Source organism: Chionomys nivalis, chromosome 13 (assembly GCF_950005125.1).
Source record: "Chionomys nivalis chromosome 13, mChiNiv1.1, whole genome shotgun sequence".
NCBI lineage: Eukaryota > Metazoa > Chordata > Mammalia > Rodentia > Cricetidae > Chionomys > Chionomys nivalis.
The window spans coordinates 34899467-34916679 of record NC_080098.1 but is presented as its reverse complement, the minus strand read 5'-3'; the positions used below and the strand labels follow the sequence as shown (position 1 = coordinate 34916679).

The 17213-nt window shown below is 41.1% G+C and overlaps 1 protein-coding gene across 2 annotated transcripts in view; it reads right to left on the bottom strand.

Annotated features, from left to right (window-relative positions):
• Positions 1 to 17213, bottom strand: part of Ero1b (endoplasmic reticulum oxidoreductase 1 beta) — a 38762-nt gene that overhangs the window by 3797 nt on the left and 17752 nt on the right. For both annotated transcript variants that reach the window (XM_057786910.1, XM_057786911.1), the window contains 9 exons: positions 13118 to 13238; positions 12967 to 13013; positions 10643 to 10654; positions 8254 to 8280; positions 6294 to 6386; positions 5908 to 6154; positions 5011 to 5080; positions 4372 to 4458; positions 2862 to 2995 (listed from right to left, as the gene is read on the bottom strand). In XM_057786910.1, the coding sequence (XP_057642893.1) occupies positions 2862 to 2995; positions 4372 to 4458; positions 5011 to 5080; positions 5908 to 6154; positions 6294 to 6386; positions 8254 to 8280; positions 10643 to 10654; positions 12967 to 13013; positions 13118 to 13238 (838 nt within the window). The remainder of the gene's footprint in view (positions 1 to 2861; positions 2996 to 4371; positions 4459 to 5010; positions 5081 to 5907; positions 6155 to 6293; positions 6387 to 8253; positions 8281 to 10642; positions 10655 to 12966; positions 13014 to 13117; positions 13239 to 17213) is intronic.

Here is a 17213-nt window from a genome sequence, read left to right as displayed (position 1 = left end):
GCATACAGAGGGGACTCCCACATCATCTGTGTTGTGTGTGTGTGTATATAAAATCTGTATCCACAAATGACAGAAAACATTGTCTTTCTAAACCTGATGTGATTCACTGTCTTGAGTTCCATCCATTTCCCTACAAAGGGTATAACATCATTTTTCTTTATACTATAAAACGAATTCTGTATTATATACTACGTTTTCACTATACTGTTAGACAATGATGGCAACTGGCTCCAGGGGTGGTAAAATGATTCAGTTCTGACTCTGATGTATACTGTTTGTAGCTCTCTTGGAGCCAAGGCAACTCCGACCTAGTATGCGGTCAGGAGTAGAGAAACGTGTTCACCTCACTGACAAGTGACTCATGGGATGCCTTTTTTGACAAGAGATAGAAAGTGCAGAGAGAGCACAGAGAAACAAAGGATGGAGCAAATCTATGAGAATTCCGCTTTAAATAGTTATGCTGTAATTCCATTAAAAGTGACAAATCACAGGGCTTTGGTTCTTTGGGCTTGCTTAGAAGGGCAAAGGAAGCCAATTCATCTTCACATCAAGACAACAGATGAGAGCTAGGTGTGGTGGTGCACGCCTTCAATCCCAGCACTCAGGAGGCTGAGGCAAATGGATCTCTGAGTTAGGAGGGAGCCTGGTCTACAGAGTGAGATACAGGACAGCCAGGGCCACACAGAGAAACCCTGTCTTGAAAACAAAACAATAACAAAGACTGTAGATGAACGACAGAAACAGTGCCATGCGTGGCTCACAAGTATTTGTTGTGTCCTACAAGGTCCCTCCCAACTCCCATTACCTATCTACATTTATGGCACTGTGTAAGTAATTGCTGGCTCAATGAATAAATAAGTAGCTCAAACCCAGAAATAAAATTCTGGGATGCAAAGAAATGAAAAACCTACAAGTTCATTTTTCCTAATGTAAAAAATTCAGGGTTAATCGAACAAAACTCCAGTATGCCTTTAATCCCAGCACTCCGGGAAGCAGAGGCAGGCAAATCTCTGTGAGTTCAAGGCCAGCCTGGTCTACAAAGTGAATTCCAGGACAGCCAGAGATACACAGAGAAACCCTGTCTCAAAAAACCAAAAAAAAAAAAACCAAAAAAAAAAAAAAAAAAAAAAAAAAAAAAAAAAAAGACAGCCAGCTAGCAGGTTGGTTCTGAAGAGGAGCCAAGGTTTGCTGAGATGCACTGCTGGCAAATGGCAGGTCGGGAGCCCAGGACTCCAAAACCTGATTCCTAGCCAGCATTCCCTAGAGGAGAAGGGGCTCTAGACAAGAGCTGAAGCTAGGAGGGACATTTTTGAGAGCCAGTGAAACTTTGATGGAATGTTTAGTTTGATTTTTCCTTAATTTTTATATTAAAATGTTTAAGTTATTTAAGACATTTTTCATTTCAATTAATTTACATTTTACCTAGTTTCTTCTGTTATTTTTCTTCAAACCTCAAAAATGTGTAGGCTGAATGTATCCTGAGATGTGAAACATCACCAGCTGCTACCTTGTGAGCTGTATCTCAATTAGCACAGACATCTTCACATAGAGAAGAGCTGGACACAGCAGCTCACACCCTAGCACCCAGGGCTGAGGCGGATCAGAGTCCCAGGTCAGCTTGCACAAGAGCAAAACCCTGCCTAGATAAAAACACATGGAGGAAACAGGTGAAGGCTTGGCATTAAGGTGGGACATATCTAATTTATCTTTCAGTGATCGGTCTCCTTTGAATTTAAAATCACACTCATAAAACATATACATTAATCCCTGTCATCTGGTTCCAGTTTCAAAATAAATTTTCTCCATGATGTGACTTACTTTGCCCTACTGTTACAACACTGCATACAATTTCCTGATTCTTTTCCTTCTGCTTTATAACCCTCAACACTGCATAAATCTCCCTATAAATTCAAATTATTTTTATGCCCGTTTCTGATATAAGAAGCAGTGTATGTGTGTGTATATTTTCCTGATATAGAAAGAAATGGGGCAGGAATGTGGGAGAGGACTCCCGCATGCTCTTTAGGCAATACAGGGCAGGGAAAGGCTTCATATCTTTGATTACTTCTCTATCACATTCTCTTCCTGTCCACTACTATACTACAGCAGGCAGTAGCTGATGTAGGCGGTCCTTCTATGTATTGCTTTCATTGGTTGAATAAAGAAAACTGCCTTGGCCTTTTGATAGGGCAGCCCTTAGATGGGCACGGTAGACAGAACAGAATGCTGGGAGGAAGAAGGCAGAGACAGCCGCCATGGAGCCAGCCGCCAGGTCAGACATGCTGAATCTTTCCCGGTAAGCCACGGCCTTGTGGTGAACACAGATTATTAGATATGGGTTAAAGCAAGATGTGAGAGTTAGCCAATGAGAGGCTAGAAATAATGGGCCAGACAGTGTTTAAATGAATACAGTTTCTGTGTAATTATTTCGGGTATAAGCTAGCCGGTGGGACACAGCCCGCAGCTCCTCCATACTACAAGTAGCCAACTAAAATAAAGAATATTAGGGACTCTTTCCCCCATGAAACTGAGAAGTTAAACTGAAAGGCACTGGTACTGGAAACTATCAGTTCTTCCTGGGACTGACTGAGAACTGACTGTAAGCAATCAATTTAAGTTTTTTTTTTTTGGTTTGGTTTGGTTTTGAGACACACTCTTTACTACTTAGGCTAGGTTGGCCTTGAACTCATGATCTGCCTTCCTCAGCTCCTCAAGCTGGGGTTGAGTGTGTGCCATCACACCCAGCATTTTCATCTTCTGTTAGCAAGCCAAACCAAAGCATACCTTTGGGGAAAAAGACAATCTGTGTAGTATAGTGAAGCCTTGAGGGAGTCAGTCTCAGTTGTAGGTACAATTCTTACCTTCCAAAAGCATTTAAAAGAGCAACTATTTCTTGCCGAGTGAGCTGGAAGCCTTTAGATGGACTGTTCTCCGGAAGTTTCTGGATTTCTTTTTCAGAGAATAGTATCTTCAAGGCAGTTCCTAAACCCTGAGTCTAAAGAGAATATTCATAAACTTACAATTACCGTCATACAATAGCTACTATGAAGAACTGCTCAGTAAGGACACTAAACACCCCATGAGGGAGCCGGGGACATGGCCCAGCAGCTAGGAATGCTTGCTGCTCTATCCAGTGGCTCATAAGCACCTGTAATTCCAGCTCCAGGGAATCTGACACCTTCTACTGGCCTCTCTGGGCATGTGAGAGCACATGTGTGTGCGTAGGCGCACACACACACACATATACACACAGCCCTAAATATAAACAAGGGAAATGATTTCTTTTTAAAATCCTATGAGCCGAGCTTTACGACACGGTGCTGTGCTTTGCATGGAGCAGTGTCTATTCCCTCACAGGTCACATGCACATAAACACAACAATGCTCAGGAAAACTTGAGCAACCTGATGCTTGTTGAACATGTTTCTGTTCCAGATGACTGAGGTGCCTGTTTTTATCATCAGAACCACAGTACTGACTCGGAATCTTGAAAGCACTACTATTTTTTTTTTTTTTGTAGTGTTAGGGGATCAAACCTGCTCTACCTCAGCTCTGTACCCCAGACTTCTTAAACACAGTTGCTGCATTTAGAACCTTAGCAATTCAAAGTTCCAAGAGTATTGCAACAATAAGATAGTTCTCAGCACTAGAGGAAAAGAAAATCTTGATATCAGCACAGCTTCCTTTAAAATAATCCTATCTCACCAGCTGGTGCAGAAAGATCACAAATTTAATGATGCCTTGAGTACAAAGCAAGACCTGTATTTAAAAAAAAAGAAAAGAAAAATACCCACACAAACAAAAATTTTGCCTTTTGACTTTCTGTACTTATCATCTTTGGAAGAAAATAAGGTAGAAATCAAATAATCCTCTTTACACTAAAGATTAAGGCCTGACCCACAGAACTTTAGCATTTTGTGCTACGCAGCCTTTTACCACTGAAACAAACCATGTCCAAAATTTAATGTTTAGGGCTTATATAACCAACTTTAAATATGAGTCTAAGATGGTACTAAGACACGGAATACAAAAATGTGCTTGCTCATGAACCAGTTTAGTAGTGTTGTCTTTCAGTAACAATACTGAAGCCATACTTGGATCTCCTTGTTTCCAAACACTAATTCATTGAACAAATCTTGATAAAACTAAGCAGCTGGGCAGTGATGATCAATTCCTTTAAGCCCAGCACTTGGGAGGCAGAGCCAGGTGGATCTTTGTGAGTTCAAGGCCAGCCTGTTCTACAGAGCTAGTTCCAGGACAGCCAGGGCTATACAGAGTAACCCTGTCTCTAAAAACAAAAACAAAAACAAAACTAAAGCAAGCAGAAAAATGTAAGGCTATGAACAGTCTGAAAAGGAAAGACAACACACACCTGTAATTTCCCCCACAACCTGCATTTATCACATCCCACACAGTCCATGATACGGGAGATGTTCTTGAAATGTAACCGGAATTCCTCCTGGTGTGCAGAAAATACCAGAATTAGACTTTTAAAATTAAGCTACATTTGGTTGAATTACCTATGGAATAAAGTTTTGAAGTTTACAAGCGATTAAGTTGTTTTTCAATAGTAAAAGCTCTACTCTGTATACACAACATAGTATGTCACACAACAGACATTAATAGAAGCCAATATCCCTGGTGCACATTTAATACGTTTTACTGAGAAGGCACCTAACAAAGGGCTGGAAAGTTAACAGTGTGAGAGAGACCTTTACTTGTAAGAACTGAGTTGTGGCTTACATTGGATGGCTTCTAAAATCTACTTTGTCGGGGTATTTCCTCACAGCAACAGAAAAAGGAATGAGTATAAAACGTAACTCAGACTGTTGGCCATAGAACCGATCCAATTGTAAACCACTCAGTGCTATGCTGTGACATGGGTCCTCAATCAACAGTGATCACTATAGGAAAATCTAATCAGACTAGCATCAAAGTATTGGACAACTAGGAAAGTTTGGATGAATAAGATGAAAATACAACAAATGGCTCCCACAATAGCCCCGGTTACCTTTAATGACTTGGCCCCCTTCTTGTCACCTGCAAACATGGATTTCTCATCAAAGTGCATGGGAAAAGACCTGATGAAATGACAATACTATTAGTAAGTTACTAATGAAAAGTCCAAGGGCTTGTCCTAGAGCTCTGCTAAAATTTTATAACCTTACACATATTTAAAATCTGCTATTTATTATGTAGGAGGGAGACACTTCATGCATACACAGTAAGACTACAGCAAGCTATTCTCTCTTTTGGGTTTGTTTTCTCAAGACAGGGTTTCTCTGTGTATCTTTGGAGCCTTGTCTCGGAACTTGCTCTGTGGACCACGCTGGCCTCAAACTCACAAAGATCTGCCTGTCTTTGCCTCCCAAGTGCTAGGATTAAAGGCGTGTGTTACCAATACCCCGCTAAGACTGCAGTATCTTAAGGAAATTAGTAAAATTATTTACAAGTGAAAAGCAATCTCCAAATATGCCAACATTCGTATTCTTGTATACATTAATGTGTAGCTTCACCATCTACCTTTTCCTTCGTGCCTTTTGTAACACAGGGAGCATTGTTTTACAGACTACAGATGATGTGAACAGTTATGTTCCAGAAGGAAGCTAACAGCACCTTGTATGCTCACTGTAATGCTTATGCACTTACTATGACTCTACAAGTTTAAGCAGTAACTGAAAGAATACCAAATCAGTAGAGCATTTTGACGCTACATAAAATCTTTGGTTCTTTATTAAAATATACATAGCCTATTTGCAAGTGTAAACCCTTCTGCAGCCAAGCTTCAGGAAGGCTTTTTACTCAGCATCACTAAAACTACTGTGGTAATATTGCTCCTGTGTTCCTCGGCTCTACATCTCTCTTTGCTGATGTCTGGAGGACTCCAAAACTGACATTTAAGTCTTACTTTGTGTCCTGAAAGATGCTAAGAAGAAGAGTCTTGGTGTCGGCATCTTCTTCCAAGTTGCCAGTGTAAAGATCAACAATTGAGCGCTCAAAATATGGGGCCACCTTTGACAAAGCACGAAGCTCAATCAAGTATAAAAAGTATAGATTCTTCAGCCTTCTTGGACCCTCCCCCTTTGTTTCCACAGGATCAAAGCGGCGTTTGAATTCTTTGATGTTAGGTCCCCAACTAGGTTTACCCCAGGTTTCTGAAAATAAAGAGAAATATATTGTCTTTTAGTATAAAAAGCGTTTTTTGTTTCACTCTGCAGAATATGTATTTTACTTTCCAACACTTTTTACAGTATCTTAGAAGTAAAACAGTCTTCATTTACGAAATCTGATTACCTTCCAGAAGATAATTTGCACACAGATGTAAATTGATGCTGGCATGTAGTCCTGATATAAGCTTATAGAATACTCTCTTCTCAAGACACAAACCTATTAAGAAAAACAAAGAAAAAAACAAACCATGCCCATTAGATACAGAATATTTAATCAAAACAGGCAGTACCTGGGCTTTAGGTTAATATTTAAGAGCACTGTTAATGGCTGGAATATGCAGTATCCCTGCAGGCTTAGGTTTGGGATTCTTAGGTTTGTTTTGGTGGGGCCTAGCTGGAATAAATACAGCGGTGGGAACAGGGCCTGAGGGGCAATGTTATTCCTGTCTGCTTCCTGTTGCTCTCTGCCTCCAGCCTGCAGTACAACTGCTCTCTGCCACACATTCCATCAGGATATTTTCACACGCTCAGGGCCAAGTAGCCATCGAGTGAACCCCCTGAAACTCTGAGCAATATTAATCCTTCTGCATGTAGAAAGTTTCTGTCAGCCATGTTGTGCTGTGAGACAATGGTCTTAGACCTTCAGGCCCAACCTGGTGACTGTGCCCACAAAGAGCAGGCAAAGCTTCTACCTCTTGCTCTGAAGTAACACAAAAAGCTGTCCTACAAAGGCAATTCTACCAACTTCTATTCTAATGATACATAGCAAGTTCGACCAGCAAATTTAGGGAGATCACTTCTATATTTAAGAGCACTCAAATTAATTTTCAATGATGCATTCAGGGGACACTGAATATATGTAATCATGTTTCTCACAAGAGTGTTGGATTTTCTGCTGTCACAGCTGCCCTGAATAAGAATATCTCCCGGCTGTTTTCAAGAACTTCTCCACCAACAGCGTAGGTGGCAGCAGTTACTGTCACAGCTGCAGCTGAGGAAATGACCTCAGAAGAGACTGAGCCAGTTGCCTGTACCTACATGAGCTCTTAGGAACCACACACTCACATTCAGTGTTTCCAAGCAGCACGGTGGGGTGGAATGGTTGATGCACAGGGCCTAAGGTCAAACACTGTCAGATTTCATTTTCCTCCTCCATTTTCAACATTCAAGCCTCTCTCTCTGAATCTCAATCAGGAGTGTTCAACTTATAACTCATGTGTTAACTCATCCCAGATATCTATAAATGCAGTCCAACATGCTTGTAGACCCCAGTATCATGTCACAGTGTCAAATGTTGGACACCCCTGATCTTACTTTCCACATTGTTCATCTTTAAGGTAAACTTAAGCTTTGCATCATTTTCCAACACAACTCATAATAGTAGTCACACATGTTCACTTTAAAATGACCAATATATACATGTAAGTGACTAAGAACAAACAGAAATTATGTTCATAAGAAACACAGGCAGCTAACAACTCACAGAATCAACTACTTAGAGTTTATCACTTTGTTGGAAGCTATGGCTATAAAACAATGACTTCCCTCTACCACTCAGCTTGCTAATTCATCCTCCACCAATATAAAACAGTATAATGTAATTTCAAAAGCATCATAATCCCAGTTACTAACCAAGGCTGTTAAACTTCTACAGTATCTAGCTTTTAATTCATAGTATTTTATATTGGTAATATGGAAAAGACGAAGAATGAAAAATGTGCTATAAACTATATTGCTTTAAATTTTCGTTAGGCAAATGTGGACTGTATGAACATGGGTACATACGTACCATCTTCTACATTTAATTCTCATTGCCTTGTTTTACACATCACAAGTGCTTCCTTCCTAAGAGAAATCCCCCTGCTTTAAAAGCACACTTGTTTGCTACTTACATAGGTTAACATCAAGGAAAACCCTATTACCTGTTTAGTCTGCATATTCATCTGGTACTGATTTTTGACTGCCAACATCCTCAAGGTTTTCACATAATTTTATCACAAAATATAATAAACTAAACGTTAGTTTCTTTCAAATATTGTTGAGTATCAGTTGTCTAAACAATGACCCACAAATAAAAAGTTTACCTTCTAGCCAGGTATAGAATGATTCTCCTTTAAAAAAAAAAAAAAAGAATTTGGTTAAAATATTTTAAACATTTGTGTATAAAAAACAAATTTAGCTGGGCGGTGGTGGCGCACGCCTTTAATCCCAGCACTTGGGAGGCAGAGGCAGGCGGATCTCTGTGAGTTCGAGACCAGCCTGGTCTACAAGAGCTAGTTCCAGGACAGGCTCCAAAACCACAGAGAAACCCTGTCTTGAAAAACAAAAAAAAAAAAAAAAAAAAAAACAAATTTAGGTCACTTAAGGACTACCCCTAGGGATGCCTACTTCTTTAAATAGTAAAACGGACATACATTTCTAGGAAAAACCCATATATAATTTAAATAACTCTGGAGAGTGTCCTTATAGATATCTTAATTATTAAAATATATAATTTTAGTATAAGCACTAAAATATATCTTATTTACTGAAAGTTTAAATTCAAATGCATGGGAGCAAACACTTAATGAACTTAAATCTGTCGGAGGTAACGAGCATAGTATTATACCAGCAAACAATAAATACAAAAATTAAGTTATAATTACTCAATTTTTCCTAAGCCAATAAAGCTAGGTGTGTTTCCTCAACAATCTAAGAGTAAACTTCAAAGGATAACTTTCAATGTAATTCTTGCTTAGAGTGACTGTGACCCAACTGTATGGGACCTAAGACATCTCCTGGGACCCAGAGGAAGGTGGTAAGGAGCACAGAACTTGGGTTCCACAGCAGCAGTGAGTTGTCTAAACCAGAGGTCTGCTATACAGCATGCTGACTAGAGTTAGCAACAATGTGTTGTGTTCTTACAAACTGCGGAGAGATTTCAAGTGGTTTTTGCCACAAAAAAGTATGTATATATATATAGAGAGAGAGAGAACACTAATCTTGTTTAGCTATTCCCTATGACACATGCTTCCAAACACTGCTGATAAATGTACAAAATTTTGTCATTAAAAGACAGAAGCTTCTGGCTCAATAATGCTCTCCCAAGTTAGGAAGGGAAAAAGAAAGGGAAGTGCTGCTGTACTTCTGAGAGGATGACAGAAAACCTCGCCCAGAGGTCCTGCCCAGTCTCAGGGATAAGCCCCGGGAGCTCCTCTGCCTCCTGAGTGCTCCCCATTCCACCACAAAACAGCCAACAGCCTTTGCAGTACCTCCTCCTCCCCTTGCTAAGGGCTGTTACCATCCCACTTCCTTAACCTCCACTGCTAGCTCCCATTTGGACAGACGAGGCCTCTTAACCCATCCCTTTAACGACTTCAGTCTTTCCACTGCAGACCAGTCACAGGGCACTTACTGCTCAGCTCTCAGGTTCATGCATTTCCTCCGACAAGCCTGCACTAGCCAGTTCTACTGCTCTATACCTGCTCCTGTACTTCAGCATTCACCTCACAGGCCACTTCTTCCAGGAAGCTTTTCTCATCATGTCCCATCATACATAAGGTGCTTTGTTGCACCCTTACTGAGTCACACCTGCTGGGGTCTGTGTCTGAGTTTCCGCATGTTGCTGTGTCGGTGTGTACTTACTGAGTCACACCTGCTGGGGTCTGTGTCTGAGTTTCTGTATGTTGCTGTGTCGGTGTGTACTTACTGAGTCACACCTGCTGGGGTCTGAGTTTCCCTATGATGCTGTGCTGGTTGTGCACTGCATTTGCTTTCCTCTGTGCATCCTTGGCTCACAAAGGGAAGGCGTGCATTTTATACATCCTCCCAGTCTGCACAATGTTACTGAACACAGGTAAGGAGAGAGCAAAAAAAAAAAAAAAAAAAAAAAAAGAAATAATTTTCTGGCTGTTTTGCAGCCAAATGCTAGTAATTAGTGTTTATGAGATTAAGCACTACGTTGAAAACTGAGAATGTAACTTTCAAAGTCAATAAGTAAATAAAGAAGTCACAAATTATCTGGTAAAAATAACTTTGCTACATTCCCTCAGAATCTTCACATAGATTAAACAAATTATCCATAGTGTACATGGGTGGGGTCCTGAGTGCCGCAGCTGTGTGGAAGTCCCTGGACAGCTAAAGGGATCTGCTCTCTTCCACCATCGTGTGGGTCCTGGGGATGGACTCAGGACATCAAGCTTGGCAGAAAATATCTTTACCACCAACCTTCAAAATTTTGTTAACAGAAAATGGGGAAGTGGACTTTCTATACTAAACATTTAAGTAAAATGGTAAAATGGTTTCTAGGCTTTTTTTTAAAAAAAAACATTAAGACAACTTCATTATTAAAAAAAATCTCATTTTTGGTCACCATTCATTTCTGAAGAAAAAAAAGGCTAAGCCACCTGCATTTGGTGAAAAGAAGAAAAACACCAAAAGTTAATAGTAAAAAGGTTCCTTCCATGGTTGAAGTAAACACAAGTTTCAACTCACCGTCATCTTCCCCTAGAGGAGAAAAGAGAAAGGACATTACAAAGTGCCTTACCCTGCCCAGATTCAGTCCCACTAATGTTAACACACAGCTTATCCTCCCTGCTAAACTTTTCACTGGACCATGAACTCTGATCACTATTGCAGGCATCCTGCAAATATGAGCCTTGTCTGCAGGCCAAAGAGGGCAAGATTCCCACATTCCATAAAACAAACAGGAGGAGGGAGGAGGAGACAGGAAGAAACTGACAAGGGAGAAGAAGCTGGGCCTGGTGACACTGCACAATCCCAGACACTTGGGAGGCTGAGGCAGGCCTGGTCTCTAAGGTGAGTTCTAGGCTGGGGTGGTGGCTCAATGAAACTCTGAGGAGCTGGGGATGCAGCTGTGATAAAATGTGAGTGTGCGCGAAGCCCTAGTTTCCATCTCCAGCACATTAAAAGATCAGGAAGCAACTGAAGTGGGCAGAGGCAGCTAGGCTCAGTGCTTATCAATACACAGACACCCTTCAGTCTCCGTGCTTGGGACTTCTCTAGATCACTACCCTTTTGCTCAGACAGAGTCAACGACACTCTCCTGCAGGGGGAAAGGCCCAAGAGCTGAGCTGGCTCCATGCTGCTCACCTTTGTGCCTTTGCCTGACAGATTCTGGTAGAACACTTTATTTTTCAGAAAAAGGTTGTTTCTCAAAGACTTTTGGAAAAATAGTTATAGAAGCCTAGAGCTGCCAGGCGGTGGTGGCACACGCCTTTAATCCCAATACCTGGGAGGCAGAGGCAGGCGGATCTCTGAGTTCAAGGCTCCAAAGCTACAGAGAAATCTTGTCTCGAAAAACCATATAAAAAAAAGGAAGGAAGGAAGGAAGGAAGGAAGGAAGGAAGGAAGGAAGGAAGGAAGGAAGGAAGGAAGGAAGGAAGGAAAAAAAAAAAAAGAAGCCTAGAGCTGGCACTACTTCAGGAACAGTGGAAGAAATGCTGAGCAGGCAGAGCCCTCTACCGCCACATCAGTAGAGAGCCCTTCTAGCCCCATCTGTCAGCGGGAGCTGCGCTTCCTTTAGCGGCCCAAACTGGCTGCTTCCATACTCACTGCTTCCACTTGTCTTTAATGGTCTCCTATTTTTTCTTTTCCTCCTTCCCTAGTCGCATTGTTGATTTTTTTACTCTCCTCATCTTTGTAACAGTTTCTAGTCTAGTTTATGATAAATGGTAAGTGTTTCTTTGGATTTGACATCTTTTGTTAAACAATTGTATTTTCTACTTTGAAACAAAGTCACCACAGAAAAGGTCTGAAGGAGGGATGGCCTTCTGTCCTTTATACAGCTTCCGCAGTGTCAATTTTTAAAACATTTTGTGTAATTAAGACATCGAAGTTGAAAACATAAAAGTTATGACATAAACATCAAGAGACAAAAAATAAGTCATGGCCACTCTGCTCACAGTCCCAACTTCTGCCAGTCCGTTTCAGAACGAGCTTGGAGAATAGCATTTGCCTTGACAGAGTCATCATCTAAGAGCAGTGCTTATGTCAACCACTCCACATCTACTCAGGTCTCGGGCCCAAGGTATAAATCTACTTAGGCATTTCAACTTTTAACTCAGTCCTGGCCTGGACTCTGGAATAGGAGGTCTGCTACAGGGTCAATCCCAGGGATTAGTTGCGCCTAGATAAGAGGATGAAGATGTCCCCACTGACCACAGCATGCTACACCATCTGAACAGCACATTAGCTATACATACATGTACCTTAAATAGCTATGTTTTTACAGTAGGTTTGTCTGGTACTGCAACCTCAGTAGCATGTGCTCTGGACTAAGTTCTGCTCAAACATGGAGGTTGGGGAGGGGTCACCATAACATGAGGAACTAAAAGTTAAGAACCACTGAACTAGAGTGTTTAAAAAGGGGGACAGGGGCCGGGTGGTGGTGGTACATGCCTTTAATCCCAGCACTAGGGAGGCAGAGGCAGGCGGATCTCTGTGAGTTTGAGGCCAGCCTGGTCTACAAGCGCTAATTCCAGGACGGGTTCCAAATCTACACAGAGAAACCTGGTCTTAAAAAAATCAAAAATAAAATAAAAATAAAATGGGGACAGGGGACAAGGCCCTCATTCTCTCTCTTCTTAATTTACTGCTGTGGGGCAGGACCTGAGCCTCCAAAGTTGAAATTTCTCAGGAAATCTGAACAACACATCCTAAAACCAGGCTCCTAGCTTAAGACCAGAAGACATCTAGTCTATTAACTCATGCTTGTTTTAATCACTAAAATTAAAATATAAAATTGCTGGTTTACTTTTTTTCAATTTGAAAAAGCATGAAATGTATGGAAAACCCACCTCGGCTGGGTGCCAGAGGATTTAAAGGACGATACACAGATCGAGGCCTGGAAAAGAGCAGAAAGCTCAGCTGTAAAACGGTTTGGCTTGTTACACATCCCATTTCCCAACAGAAACAGACATCTGCTTCTCCCTCTCCGCCCTCCATTACTTGAAGCAGTTTTCTTCGTAGATGCTGTTCCACACCCTCCATGCCGAGGTGCCCTTGTAGCCAGTGTACCGCTCTGGGTTCAGCAGCAGGTCCACGTATTGCGCAGCAGGGGAGCGCTCATCTGCCAGGAACAGCAGGAAGACGGCTCAGGGTCACTACTCACCTACACGTCACTTCCAGCTCACACTGCTGCGTGCTTAACCCCCGTGACCGCACTTGACCCTGAATTTGTACAACTTGGACAAGTTACTCAAGAGAGGAAAGAACAACTTTTTCCTTTCTTTGACATCTCAAAGTTCACTCAAGTAATGCAACATCTCTACCTTAGTTATAACCACCCAGGAATAAAAAGAAATAGCATCAGATTTATGTGATTTCTTTTCTTTCTATAATTACCTATCTCAACAAAGACTAGGAAACATTATTTTGTTACATCTTCTATCACAAAGATTTTTCCATTATTCTCTACAGAATGAATGCTCTGGTCATTAAACTTCCTCTTCCTTTCCTACCTGACATTGTATTTTTCTGTCACGGAACAAGATCCATTAGCTATTCAATGACTACGATTCCCATAATCACAGGGGAAGCTGGCAACTAAACAGCCTATTTGAGGGCTACCTGCTATCATGATGGAGGAGGAATAGAAAGGTAACAACAAATTGTTACTATTAAATGAACTGAATAAAACAGGTAATGGAAACATGATTTTACAGAATGCAAGGTTTTATCTCTAACCCTAATCCCAAAGATATTGCACTACACAAATTAGGCACAAGAAACAAGTTACAACTAGATATTAAAAACTCACAAGCAATTTAATTTGAATTGATGTCATTAATTTAAAAAACCCTAATAAAAAAAAATAAAACCTCGGGGGCTGGAGAGATGGCTCAGTGGTTAAGAGCATTGCCTGCTCTTCCAAAGGCCCTGAGTTCAATTCCCAGCAACCACATGGTGGCTCACAACCATCTGTAAAGAGGTCTGGCGCCCTCTTCTGGCCTGCAGGCATACACACAGACAGAATATTGTATACATAATAAATAAATAAATATTAAAAAAAAAAAAAAAAAATAAAACCTCAAGTCATGAGGGCTTTTTTTTAAAAAATATTTATTTATTATGTATACAATATTCTGTCTGTGTGTATGTCCGCAGGCCAGAAGAGGGCACCAGACTTCATTACAGATGGTTGTGAGCCACCATGTGGTTGCTGGGAATTGAACTCAGGACCTTTGGAAGAGCAGGCAATGCTCTTAACCACTGAGCCATCTCTCCAGCCCCAAGTCATGAGGTCTTAAAAAGCATTTCTTTTTAGGTATAAGAATACAGGAAGTAGCCGGGCGGTGGTGGCGCACGCCTTTAATCCCAGCACTTGGGAGGCAGAGGCAGGTGGATCTCTGTGAGTTCGAGACCAGCCTGGTCTACAAGAGCTAGTTCCAGGACAGGCTCCAAAACCACAGAGAAACCCTGTCTCGAAAAACCAAAAAAAAAAAAAAAAAAAAAAAAAATACAGGAAGTAGCTAATTGGTACAGGAACTGGTGAAGTTGTGGTTTTTAATACCTGCAAAACAAACACAAACCTTAAGAGGAAAAAAAGTATGTTTTTCCCCCTTTTTTTGTAATTAAATAAGAATTGCTAAAATTTATTATTTAATTTCTACTTTTTTCCAAGAGTACAACAAAAGATAAGTTTACTGGGTATTTTCAAGGGAACAGGGCCAGGGCAGGAACAGAATGGCCTGCCTCACTTATTTCTAACTTCTGTATCTTTTATTTCTAAATCTTTATATATGGGTATTTTGCCTGCATGTATGTTTGTGCACCACACATGTGCAGTTCCCACAAAAGCCAAAAGGGGGTGTCAGATACCCTGTAGCAGAAGCTAAGATAGTTGTGAGCTGCCACATGGGTGCTGGGAATTGGAACCTCAGGAAGAGCAGCCAGTGCTCTTAACTGCTGAGTCACGTCTCCAGCCCCAGTTATGTACTTTTAATTTCTTTTAGCAGTTTTTAAACTCATCTGTAAAACAGGTTAGTTATATATAAAACTTCTTAAATACCACTGAAGGTCATTAATGTGTTCTCTGATATAAACATGCGTGCACACATACATACTCTGAGTGTATAAATGTGAAACTAAACATGTTCAGGGTACGCTATGAATGTGTGGGCGACACTAACACCAATCTGCTCACCACAGAAAACCCACCCTACTATAAAGGGAGAAGATTCTGACAGCAAACCATGACAATTTACAGTATATTTTAGTGGGTCAGGCAATGTAGCTCAGTGAATGCATACTTGTCTAGCATGTGTAAAGTCCACAGATGTGTGTATGCGTGCACACGCGCACACACACAAATCATCTAATAAAGTGTTTTAAGGAAACTTTTAAAAAGGTGTATAATCAAATTACATCAGCTTAAAAAAACTCCTTAAATAAAACTTTTGTTCTTGGTTTTCCTTCATTTTAAAAATCTTTTAATACTTTTTAAAATCATGGAATGGGTAGTATTTGTTAACTTATGCTAATAAGGGGGTTGATAAGCTATCCAACGGCTATCTTTTCTGTTATATCATGCTAGCCACGTAGACATCGGAGGGTAACCTCGGCTGCCTGTTCTGCCTCTACCTTGAGATAAGGTTCTTACTGTTCACCATGCCCTACCTCATGTGAGTGCTGGAGATTCAAACTCAGATCCTAGCACTAAGCTCTGTATGGCTAAATCCTGGAGCCATCTCTCTAACTCTGAGTAGAATTTTATGAAATGCCTTCTTTTAGTGTAATATACAGTCACAGAATACGAAAATCTCTAAAATAATCATGCTTAATCTTTTAATGTAAAAAATGATTATAGTGGGTTTTGTTTAGTTGGCTCATCTTTTTAAGATGAGGTCTAACATAGCCAGGATAGACTTGACTTCTATGCAGCCAAGAACGACTGTGAATTTCTGATCCTCCCTCCTCTGTATCTCAAGCACAAGGATCACAGGCATGAGCTGTGGCCTAAGAAATGCCTCTGGTGTTAAGTACTCAACATACCTGAGTGTCAACCAGAGCAAACAAAAGAACAGCGACAACGACTTGAGGTGCTTCCACTCACAGAAGGTGGCTCTGGCAACCCATCAGTTCCACCCATCACAATGAGGACGCTGCTCTGCTTCTGTATGTGTTACATCTAGATTATCACGGCAACACTTTCGCCTCAGTCCTCATCTTGATTCTGCTACAGCACAAGTCCTCCTCGTGGGAGATCTGGGTCACGGGTGGGCTCTGAAGTTTCAGGAGACTCCAGCCATTCCTGGTATTCCCTCTCCCTGCCTTGTGCTTGAGGATCAAGATGGAAGCTCTCAGCTATTCCTGCCACCATGCCTTCACTCTACCACCATGGGCTCTAGCCCTCTGAAACTGTTAAGTCCAATTAAGTGCTTTTTAAAAATGTTATCTTGTATAAGCTGCCTTCGTAGACTTTTTGTTTTGTTTTTTAAACCACAGCAACAGAAAACTAAGACAGTCTAGGAATCCTCTTCAATCATTACAAAGCAGTATGACCACCTTAGATCCCTAAAGGACTTAGGAAGTTTCTGCCGTCCATTTCCATGTAGGTCGAGCCTCATGCTCTTTCCTACTTCCCACAAGTTAACTCTGCACTAAAAACGAAAGAGAGGCCAAATGAATGACTTGAATGCACAGCACAGTGGAAATATTCTCAGGCAATTTGTGTAATTTTCTTTTGCTAAGAGAGGCAGTAGTTACTTGTCTGACCGCTTCTGCCCATGTGCCCTTCTAAGGGATGCTTGGAAAGAGAGGGCTACGAGGAAGTCAAGTCAGAGTCCTCTCTAGTACTGCAGGAATCGTTATGGTTTATTGAGACCTCCACCAAATTTTTATGGCCTGTTCACAGAACCAAGTAATCTGATGTGAAGGACCATGGGATATGGCATGCTGGAATGTTCATACAGGTTTGGGACTCAGATCTAGAACTGTATCATGTCTCAGCCACTTGCTATTATATGATCTTGGGCAATTTATTTGCTTTTTGAGGCTAAAGTTTCTCTGCCATGGAACAGTATACAATCTACTAAGGAAGCTA